The sequence below is a fragment of the Medicago sativa genome, chromosome 7, assembly GCF_051527215.1.
Source record: "Medicago sativa cultivar Bolivia chromosome 7, Bolivia_mono, whole genome shotgun sequence".
In the NCBI taxonomy this organism is placed as follows: domain Eukaryota; kingdom Viridiplantae; phylum Streptophyta; class Magnoliopsida; order Fabales; family Fabaceae; genus Medicago; species Medicago sativa.
The window spans coordinates 17,250,606-17,262,813 of NC_140755.1; the positions used below are offsets into that span (position 1 = coordinate 17,250,606).

At 34.4% G+C, this 12,208-nt stretch overlaps 1 protein-coding gene across 1 annotated transcript; it reads left to right on the plus strand.

Annotated features, from left to right (window-relative positions):
• Positions 1-425: 425 nt before the first annotated feature.
• Positions 426-3,350, plus strand: LOC146904686 (S-adenosylmethionine decarboxylase proenzyme-like). The gene is made up of 4 exons (XM_085723490.1): positions 426-510; positions 622-698; positions 1,662-1,819; positions 1,936-3,350. The coding sequence occupies exon 4, from the start codon at positions 2,088-2,090 to the stop codon at positions 3,168-3,170; it is 1,083 nt and encodes a 360-aa protein (XP_085579616.1). The 5' UTR covers positions 426-510; positions 622-698; positions 1,662-1,819; positions 1,936-2,087; the 3' UTR covers positions 3,171-3,350.
• Positions 3,351-12,208: the final 8,858 nt, after the last annotated feature.

The following is a 12,208-nucleotide window of genomic DNA, read 5'->3' on the forward strand; positions in this document are numbered from 1 at the left end:
GTCAAAGTTGTGCATTGACATGTGTAAAGTGTTTGAAAACCAGATGTATTTTGAAACGGAAAAAGTAATTTAAATTTTATTTTTGTCATTGTCAAAGATTTAATTGATTTGTGAGAAATTTTTTTTTGGTGGTGTCCGAGATTTGAACTCTAAACCTTTACATATATTATGTAGTGTCTTTATCAACTGAGATAAAGGGGGACATTTGTGAGAAAATTTTGAAGAATCAAAATGAGTTTCCACTCAGACTAAAAATAAATAAAAGTTCCATAACAAATTTGAAGGACAACGGTGGTACGTACGTGCCACGCCACGCGGTGAAGAAATGGGAAATTATTTCAAGCAATATGATCAAAAGTACGAGGGTATTATTGTCATTAAACCTTCAACTGAGCCTCTATATAAACCACCCCGCTCCCTCCTCTTAACCTAAAACTAATTCCAATTCCAATTTTTCTCTCATTTCTTTTCAGCTGTTTTGCTTCCGTTCCTCAATTTTCTTCATTCTCTGTAAGTCTAATAACGATTACGATTTTCCTTTTTGATTTCATGTTTTGCTTCCGTTCCTCAATTTTTGCGATGATTTCATGTTTTGATTATTTTTTTCTGTTTTTGATTTAGGTCATAATAATTCAGAATTCTGATTCATAAAAGGGGAAATCTAGAAGCTTTAATCGTTCTTCAATTATTTACAAACTGTAAGTATCACGCTTTTATTTTCTTTGTTCTTAGATTGTTGATTATGGTTTTGGATGATGAAATATGGTTCAATTTTTTGAATTAATAAATTAATTGCATTATTAACAACTTGTTAATAATTTGATTTCACATAATTGATATGGTTAATTTGATGTATGTGTTGTTCATGCTACGCTATATTATTTCATGTAACATGTTGAAGTTCTTGTGATTTCCAATTCCAATTTTTCCATCGTGTTTTCACATATTGTTTTTGTTATCTACGAGACTATGATAAATAGTAACCCAGAAACCTTGATTTCTTTCCAATTACTGGCTTATTTTTGTATTTGACATTTTGATTTTTAATGTTGTTGCTAGCTTTTGATTATTGAAACGAATCTGGTTTTTATTTTTGATTAAATTTCCATTTTCCTTTTGTTTTAAAATCTGAAAGCTTTTTGATTCGTAAATTTGATTATAAATTTTTTATGGTAATATCTGAATCCTCAGTGTTTCTTTTAATCACATGTTTCTCAAAATTTTTATGGCAATATCTGAATGCTCAATGTTTCTTTTAATTTCTGAAAATAGTTTAAATTGTTAAAACTGGTGTATTTTGGGAAAGTTATGAACTTTTCGTTCCATACCACCCTGAGTGCTAGTTTTGTGGTTCCAATATTGATGTATGTGTTGTTTAAGATGTACATTATTTCCATGCTACAAGTTGAATTTGTATTTGTTATGATTTCCAATAGTTTTTCTTAATGATTTTGCGTTCTCTTCGCATATTTTAGTCATGTTTGTTAAAAATAGCCCAGATTTGATTGCATAGCGTTGTGTTCACTTTCATTTGTAACTATTGGTTAAGAAGTTCGTTTGATTATTTAGTCATCTTCGCCAAAAAATAATCCAGAAATATGACTTCATTGCAATTACATGCTTATATTTGTGACTGACATTTTGCTTCTTTCTCTTGACAGAAAGGTGTGTGAATGAACTAATGGAGTCAAAAGGTGGTAAGAAGAAGTCTAGCAGTAGTAGTTCCTCCTTTTTGTACGAAGCACCTCTCGGTTACATCATTGAAGACGTTCGACCCAACGGTGGAGTAGAAAAATTCAAATCACCTGATTACTCAAACGTAAGTCGTTCCCATTTCAATTTCTATTCCTTTGATTAATGTTAACATTGTAGTATATAGTATAAGATTGGTTGATTTGGCTTTGTTTTTTAACACCTTTTTTCTTTATTATGCAGTGCACCCGCAAACCATCCTGAGATTTTTTGGGTTGTGATATAGTTCTTAGGTTTTTTTATTCTGCAAAGTTATTCTAGTTTCCTCCTCTCCTTTTTCTTGTCCTCTCTCCTTAATTCTACAAACTACAAAAATTATTTTCCCCTGAGTCAAGATGACCATGACAAACTCAGCTATCGGTTTTGAAGGCTATGAAAAGAGGCTTGAGATAACTTTTTTCGAAAACGGTGTTTTCTCTGATCCTGCTGGATTAGGCCTCCGAGCATTGTCCAGAGACCAAATTGACGAGATTCTGAAACCAGCAGAATGCACCATTGTTGACTCACTATCTAATGATTATGTGGATTCATATGTTCTTTCCGAGTCAAGCTTATTCATCTATGCGTACAAACTTATCATCAAAACCTGCGGGACTACGAAATTGCTTCTGTCTATCCCTGCAATTCTCAAGCTTGCCGATGGTCTTAACATTGCTGTGAAATCGGTGAGATACACTCGCGGAAGTTTCATTTTTCCTGGTGCTCAATCGTTCCCTCACCGTAGCTTTTCCGAGGAAGTTGCTGTTCTTGACAGCTATTTTGGCAAACTAGGTTCTGGTAGCCAAGCTTACATGATGGGTGATGATGATAAGTCACAAATTTGGCACATTTATTCTGCCAGTGCTAAGCTAGAAGCTTCACCGGAAGCTGTCTATGGCCTTGAAATGTGCATGACTGGTTTAGATAAAGAAAAGGCATTAGTGTTTTTCAAGACAGATGCATCTTCAGCAGGTTTGATGACTAAGAATTCTGGAATCAGGAAGATCCTTCCAAAATCTGACATATGCGACTTCGAATTTGAACCTTGCGGGTACTCAATGAACGGAATTGAAGGAAGTGCAATATCCACTATCCATGTCACCCCTGAAGATGGATTCAGTTATGCAAGCTTTGAAGCAGTGGGTTATGACTACGAAGAGAAATCTCTGAATGAACTTGTTGGAAGGGTTTTAGCATGTTTCTATCCAGCTGAGTTTTCTGTTGCATTGCACATTGATACAAATGGTGAAAAACTTGACAAATTTCCTTTGGAGGTTAAAGGATACAACTGTGGAGAGAGGATCAATGAAGTGCTTGGAGAAGACGGTGCAGTCGTTTACCGTACCTTTGTTCGAAACGATGGCTGCTCATCTCCAAGGTCTACTCTGAAATGCTGCTGGAGTGAGGATGAGAACGAGGAGGAAGTTAAGGAGATATAATAGTACTTTATGTTCTGTTCGTGTTTATCTTTTACTGTTACCATTGTTACCTAAATAAATTTGAGCTTTTGTTGTGAAAGCGATTCAATAAACGTGTTGTGTTATGTTGCTTGTTCATTTTTTTATGAGTGTTGTACCTGGATTATATTTCTAAATAAATAAAGTATTTGGTATGAGAAATATCATCAGTCAATAATCAAATATTTGCTATGAGAATTATCAGTCAATCATCAAATGATGATGACCAGTGTTGCATGGATAAATCAAATGATGATGACCAGTGTTGCATGGATAAATAAAAGGATGACCAGTGTTGCAATCTACTATACTACTTGATAGTGATTAATCAATGGAAAATAATATTAATCTTATGGGAATTTTGTTAAGTCAATGTCAAATTAATTATTCGGTTTTTTCAACAAGACAAAATGTCAAATTATGAGGATTTGTTCCGCAATAAGAACGGAGAAAAATTGTATAATGAAGATAGTGCAGCTATGATTCCAGCTTTACATGCATCGTATGTGGCACTTGTGATTTTACAATCAAATAGCCAACATTACAATGACTTACAAATCAATTATTCATTCACTTTTTCTACGTGGCTGTGATGTGCCTTAAATAATAGGTGGTATGTGGCTATAGGAATAGTATGAGGAATTAAAGTTACGTTGTGAACTTGTGGCTAGAAATGGACAAATGGTATTATTGGTTTATCAAATTCTATTACGTTAAGGCACTTGAAGACTTTTCGTGGAAGCTCTATACATGCAAAGTACATGGCTAGGTGCGAGTGTTTCATTTGTTGAATATAGCGCTGGGTTTGACCAAACCGAACAAATAACAACCCATTATTTTTAGAAGATAGACAAAGGAAATGAATTCCATCTAACAGAGGATGAACTCACTTAATATTTCAAAATTGCACTTTCAACAACTCAATTACCTATTTTTAGAATAGGACAAAATTACAAAAGTTGTGAAAATTGCACTTTAAACTACTCAATTACCTTTGTAAGAATAGGACAAAATCACAAAGGTTGTATCAAACTAGTACAAAAAATATCACTAGATAACGAACCCGACAAACGGATTAGACCACTAATTTAAATCATAATTAATTTTTTTTTTTTAAGAAAAATCATGTTTAAAATTACTATTGTTTTCTTCGAACCAAGTACAAAAACAGTTAATATTTTCAACTGCTTGAGATACATGTTGCCCTCAATGTTACGAAAGATTATGAGGGCTGACTTAAGGGTAAGGTAACTCAAGCCCTCGCTTTAGGTCCTCAAATTTTATACTTATAATAAAGGCCTCACAATAGACAAATTTATGTGTGTGCGACGAATAAAGGTCAAATAACAAATGAATTATTTAACTTTATCATGCAGTAAAGATGGTAGACGTGATGTTTTTTGTTGCTTACAACACTCCCACTTATATGGGAAGCACTTGGGTGACATAATGTCACCGTGACATTAAATCTGGACCACACAACACACATTGTCACACAACATCTGGGCCACACAACCAGGGGCGGACCTGAGCAAGGCAGGGTGTGGCAATAGCCACACCAGCCCAGGCCCAGCCCATACTTTTTTTTTTTATACAAAGCCAATCTTAAATAATATATATCTTCTATTTCATAACATTAGCAATTCAACTGCCGTGGCTTGGTGGCGTGGGTTTTGAGTACAGACTTGAATGTCTCAGGTTCAACTCTCACTTTCTGACAGACTTGAATGTCTCAGGTTCAACTCTCACTTTCTGCACTTTTTCTTAATTTTTTTCAAGTTCAACTCTACTCTCGTTTGCAATTTTCTTAATTTTTTCAGATAATAATATAAACACTTTCTGCACTTTTTCTTAATTTTTTTCAAGTTCAACTCTACTCTCGTTTGCAATTTTCTTAATTTTTTCAGATAATAATATAAACAATATAAATTATATATGAATATATATATTAAGATTTTATTTTGCAACTTATGTCATGCATTATCTAATCTATAAAAAAAATATATAAAGGGAAGGCCCATTTTTGGATTGAGATTTTTTACTCCGAATTTATTTATATTATTTTATCATTTTTATGATGTCATTTAAATTATTATTGAAAAGTTAAATTCACTAAAATATAAACAACTTTACCACACAGGGAACAAAATGATTGACGATTTGTTACGATTAATACAAATGTTATTATTTGTATAATTTATTTCGTCAAAATTTTAGTCATACTTTTTTCAAAAAAAAAAAAAAATTAGCCCCACTAATAATTTAATCCCAGATCCGCCCCTGCACACAACACATACAACACATCTGGGCCACACAACACAACACCTTTGTGTGGCCCAGATTTAATGTCACGGTGACATTATGTCACCCAAGTATTTTCCCACTTATATAATGCAAATGTTTATTTCTCTTTTTAATTGTAATGTTTTTTTTTTATAAAACCTATGAATTTATATTAATTTCTCTCATTAAAAAAACCTCTTATTATAGTCTGTTTTAGGCCTCAAAATGTGTTGGGTCGACACCAAAGATAATCTATAGATCATGCACACGGCAACCAAATAGAATCAAACTTAACATGAGAATTCTTTCCACCAAAGGGGCAAACACTCTAATACCCAACACTTGCAATAACCTCAAGCAATAACATAAACAACCTCCAACTCTCTTTAGTTTCAGTTTCTACCACATGAGAGTCATAAGGGTCTCTCCTTACTACTATGAGCCTCTAATCACATACTTTGTTTTTAAGTGGCAGCCATCAACACCAATAAAAGTACTACAACCTTGAGCAAAACCTTTTTTTACAACCTTCAAAACAAAAGTAGAATGATCAAAACTTTCACCGAATTGTTGGTGATGGTATTGGTCTTTCTACATTAATTTTGCTTGTATTCTCAGCAAAAGCCTTTATAAATTTGCAAGAATGCATTACTTGGAAACAAACTAGATTAAAATCAATCTCAAAAAATTAACACCAAAAACAAGTTTGGCATAATAGACATGTCGGTGTAAATATCGTGTTCGGTGTAAATATTGTGTCCAATCTGTGTACGTGCTTCATGACTTCTTTAGTGGTGTTTCAAATGTGGCCACTTTCTCTTTTAAACACCATGTGAGTAAACCGTTAGTCGATACTTGATATCGAGAATTTGTTTGACTAGCTAGTTACACCTTCAAGATCCACATTTCATTGGAGGAATTTTCCCAATGGAAAATACTCAATAGAAGATACTTATTGTGAAACATATGAAATAATTTAAAACAACTAACAAATAATTGGTCAGCAGAATAGAAAAGATTGTCTAACAACATATGAAATTGGAAGCTAAAGTACACACTTTTGTGATGGTGATGATATAAAAATGGAATTTTTGACATTAGAGTCTCATTATATCCAACACGAGACAGCCAAATTTATCACACATTTATAATATGAACTCCAAAAACGAAAATCCAAACAGAATAATTAACTTAGAATGACAAAATTAATATAAAAACTAACTTCTTTGTACTACATATCATATTGCAAAACAATAGTAATTTACTCTACTACACTATAGCTATTATTTGACAACACTGCAAGATAAGCTTACATTAATTGCTCCTTGTACAATACCGCGAGATTGGTACCCCAAAGGCATAGACATCAGGATGGATGGACGACGACTGGAGAGGTCAAGTGACTGACCTAGAGAGCCAGGTGCTTACTGAGCGAGCAGATAGCGGCTGAGTGTCTTGTCAGCTCACCCGAGGGCAGGGGCGGATCTGGACTCACAATATCAGTGGGGCAAAAAAATTCAGTCAAATAATTAAATAATATTAAATTTAATAAAGACGTTACAAGAGATCAATCAAATGCTCTAGCAGAATACCCATGCATACGGACGTTAAGCGTGTTGCGCTCTTTTTTTGGAAGCAAGTCGCAATTGCGTAGCAATTAAAAATAAAAAAAAAAACTCTATTGATATATGAATAAAAATATAGACAGATGAAAAAATTGTACAAAACATTATTTATGTATTAAATACGAGTAAAAATATAGACATGGGTTAAAGTATAGACACATGTAACAATTAAAAAAAAAAAAAAGTTTCCCTTACTAATATACGAGTAAAAATAGAGACACATGTATATATTAAAAATAATAGATTCCTGTATTAATATATGAGTAAAAATATAGACACATGTATAAATATAAAAGATGTTTGTATTAATATATGAATAAAACTATGAAGTAAACTAATTAAAAATAAATAAATAAATTTGGTGTGGCACTTGCCACACCATGCCCTATTCAAATCCGTCCCTGCCCGAGGGCTGGCTGACCAACCAACCTAAGGTCCTGGAAGCACCGACCGACTTGAGGTCCCAAAAGCACTGCCAGCTAAGGGCAACATATCCGCGGGACCTATGTCCCATTTGGACATGAGCCTATTAATGACTAAAGGACGATAAGCTACCGCAAACCCTAGTATATAGCACTATATAAGGAAACCTTACTCTCCAAGGCAAATAATCCAATCTCACCGGGCCACTTCAAAGGTCAAGTATAGATCAAAACTATGTGGCCTTGATTACCCCCTTCGCCGGAGGGATACATAAGAGCAGGAAACCCCCATTCAGGCTATACTCTAGACAAGAACATTCCTATTTGGTGTTCTCATGTATTTCAAGGGAGTTCATTCACAAAGACCGCACCATTAAGATTGAGTTTAGGCATGGCAACAAAACTCATACCCGTGGTTACCCACCCGAACCAAACCCAATTTGACGGGCTTTCCCCGTTTTGACTGGGTTTGGGTTTTCCCCGATTTCAAAACACGGGTATGGGACGAGTAACAGGTATATAGGTACCCACCCCGAACCCATACCCAAACCCGTCCCGAATGCAAAAAAATAGTTTATGTTGATATGTCATGTTATTTTGTTTGATAATTGCCGTGTTATAAAACCTATCATTGATATTTAAAGGAGCAACTAAATGAGTCGGTCCAACAAATGTTAAAGTGAACATATTGTTGGATAATGCATTACAATATTTCTCTAGGGGTTGCAAAAATACTTCCATTTTTTATTAAAATAAATTATTCAATGTGGGGATGGGTATGGGGCGGGGATACCCGAACCCGTCGGGGACGGGGATGGGGTTCAATTTCTCATCCCCGTTGGGTATGGGTAGGGTAACGGGTAAGTATATGAGAATCGGGTATGGGGACGGGGAATGTAAAACCCGTCCCTACCCTGCCCCATTGCCATCCCTAATTGAGTTTCTTATTTCCCTTGTTATCTCTAGAATTTTGAGCTTTCGGGTAATGGCTTAATTAATTATGACTTTTGCTAACTAGTGCCCTTAGGGCAATGGTTAAGGAAACTAAAAATAGTAGTTTTGCATTGGAAATTACAACTTTTTGACTTTTAAAAAGTTGAATTCAACACTTTTCATCATTTTTCGACAAATTATTTCTATTTATGTTCCCTTAACCAATGTCCCAAAGACACTCTTTAGCATTTCTCATTAATTATATACATTTCATTACCTAACAAAATCTATATTTTATCCTATGATGATAAATAGAACAACAAATAGATAGATATTTGAAACAACAAAACATTTAGGAAGAATAAATCAAACTCGAAACAACAAAAAAACTCTAATGAAGCTAAGAATTGGGAAAAGGGAAATGACAAACTCTTGATTCGAGGTGATTCAGACAAAATTAGAAAAAGTGTGATCCTCACAATTAGTCAGATCAGAATACGAAACGTGTTCCATCTCTCACAATTGCCACAAAATGTTACTCCTTTCGAACCCAAAATAATTGACATTTTCAAAACATTTTCAATTTTCATTACAAAGGAGGTAATAACTTCTTTTTTTTTTCCAACTCTACTCTAAAATTAATACTACTTTCATCATTTTCGATTCAACTTTTTCTAATTTGCGTTTATGGTAATGATAAATTGGCCCATACACGATGAAGATATCTGTGTAAAAATGTTATTCTCTCTCTTTCATTTATACTCCCTCCGTCCCAAATTGTAAGAAAAAAAATCAAATCACACTTATTAAGAAAATGAAAACATAAGAATTTGGAGTATAGTTTTTTGTGTTTTCTTTGGAATAAGTTTCATAGAAAAGATGAAAAAAAATCACTGGCTATTGATTATGGAGAAAATTGAATGTAATTTGCATTTAGTTTCACGAGATTAAACAAAAGTTTTTCTTGGAAAATATGGTTTTTAAAAAAAAAAGATTAAATAGGATAAAAGTTTGTCTTTTTTGCTTACAGTTTGGGACAAAGTAAGTGAGTTTTTTTCTTACATTTTTTGGGTTATAAAGAGTCTGACTGTGAAACTCTTCCACACTATGTGTTGTTCGAATTAGAGCCCCAACATATCGAAAGTTGTTGTATTTTTCCACACTAAGTGTATCGAACTTCAGATTATCAGAGCCTTCTCCTCATAACTAGATGTTTAAAAAAAAAAAAACTGATAGTGAAACTCTTCCACACTAAGTATTTTTCGAACTGGAGCCTCAACATATCAAAAGTCATTGCATTCTTCCATACTAAGTGTTCTGACCAAACTTCATATTATTATGATCTTTCCCTTATGAACCAAATGGTCAACAAAAAGAAAAAGAGCCTTGCAAAGAAGCTCTTCCACACAAAGTGTTGTTCGAACCAGTGCCCCATCATATCAAAAGTAGAACGTTCCAATTGAATAATAAGAATTTAAAACATTTCGATCTCAAATGGGGAGTTTACCATAAAGTTCTAACTTAAAATTTCAATTAAATAACCTTGAATGACTTGCTTTACAAGAAACATTTATAAAACATTTGAGAATTACATAAAGAGTACTTTTGAAAGGTACAACAATTAAATAGACCTTAGACTAGACTTTGTCTGTGATACGACCTCTGATGATACGTTGAATATGACTTACACCTGAAAAAATATATAAATAAACGTGGGGTGAGATATTAATTATCTCAGTGAGCTTCCCAACGTGGGTTAAAACAAAATCTTGCCTTTGATCAAGATTTTTCATAAGATGTAGACATAAAATTAAATGTAATCAGTTGAACCTCAAATGATATAAACATAAACGACATCAGTTAATTAGATACAATAAACAATATTATCCAATCACTTACTCTTAAACTTATAACTCAGATAATATAAGCAGTCTTGTAGGTTACCGAACGTGGGAAAACCTCGATAACCTAAACTAATGGACTTGTGAACATAAATGGTCATTACATAAGAACGATCACTAACAAGTCAGCTATCTATATAAGGAATCATTTGGTAAGGCAGAGATAGATTAACTCAGATAACCGGTGCCTCGTTTACCCCTTCTTACATGTCCGGTCATAGACGGATAATTCACCTAGCTAGGGGGAATCCCATTGTTCCCACTTAAATATTATACACTTATCCAATCTGTTATAAATAAGAATAGCTACATCAAATTCAAATTCACATTTCATTCACTTAACATCCATTAATTTGACATAACACTTAAATTCATCAATTTCGTATGCAATTAGCACATTAACAACCTCCTAGGTTAATTTACTTAGCATTTATACATTTCATCAAACCACTTCATAAATAAAACAAGAATTCAGTAAACTACATCAATCACAATTAGTTTCACTACAACGAATGCATGTCTAACTCAAGTTGTAGTTTTCTAAACTCAAAAATTAGTTTCACTACAATGAATGCACGTCTAGCTCAATTAGTTTTCTAATTTAAAGAGATAAACTTAAATTGCATAAATTGAATGTAAATTGGTACACATATTCATACGTTTGCAACTTATTACTCGTTTCTCCTTGAGTGCGGATAGTTTGCGTGTGTAAGTTTTGTATGATTGAATTGTGACCCATTTTTCCTATGAAAAACTCTTATTTATACTAAATAACTGCCTATACAGAAACAGTCGAACATAACTGCTAATAACTACTCCAGACATCTTTTGAATTTCAAATGACATCTCTCGACAATAACTACTGCTTGGCTTGTTAATTCGGCACCAACTTCTCTTCGACATCTTGCTTGCTTGTCGAAGCTTCACCATCAAATGGCAAAATTTCTTTAAGTTCATAAACTCGAGCCAACTTATGAGTCGAACACATCTAGTTTTCTTCAAAACCTAAGTCAAACTCAACTGCCTGCATTTATTATAGCCTGTTGAAAATACAGGCTAACACCTGGTTAAGCAGGGTGTTCCTCTCCTGGATGGGGGTTTAGGTTATGCTTGATGCGCCGTTTGAATCGTCAGTTCATATGTTTCTGTTGTGCCCTTTTGTTCTCCCGGTGTGGTATCAAGTGTCTAGGTGGTTGGGCTGGGAGTTTGTGATCCCCCTAAGTCTTGCTCAGCAATTCTAGTCTTTTACAGGTTTGGGAGGGGGTAAGAGAGATAGGTTAGGTCTGCTTCTGGTTTGACATGCTGTTATTTGGACCATCTAGAGGTCCCGAAATGACCTTATGTTTTCTGGTGGCGCACTTGGAGAGGAACCTGTGGTGGATAGAGTTAAACTCTTAGCTTGGAAGTGGTTCCTTGCTAAGTGTCTTGTACTTATCATGAGTGAGAGGTGCATTTCGTCCTTTGTTGGTAGCGGTAGGATTTTTTTTTTGTGGTGGTCCTGGGGTTGGGTGGGGGTTCTTTGCCCCCTCCTTTCCCGACCTGGTTCCCTGGGTTTTCTTTTTGCGTTTTGTTTTAGCAGGTGCTTCGCAGGTGTGGGGTGGTCACTCCTTGGTGTAGTTCTTAGCTTTTTTGTTGTTGGAGCTTGGGGTGGTGCCGCTCCGAGTTTCCCTTACCTCGATTTGACAATTACCCAACTTCGTCCTTGAATTTTATAAAATCAGCCGAATTCGTCCCCAAATTTTGCGAAATATCTATTTAGTCCCCAAATTTACAAAATGTCAATCAAATCAGTCCATCCGTTAAGTTGGCCTGTTAACGGAGGTGACATGTACTGTTAACCTCTTACAATGCTTACC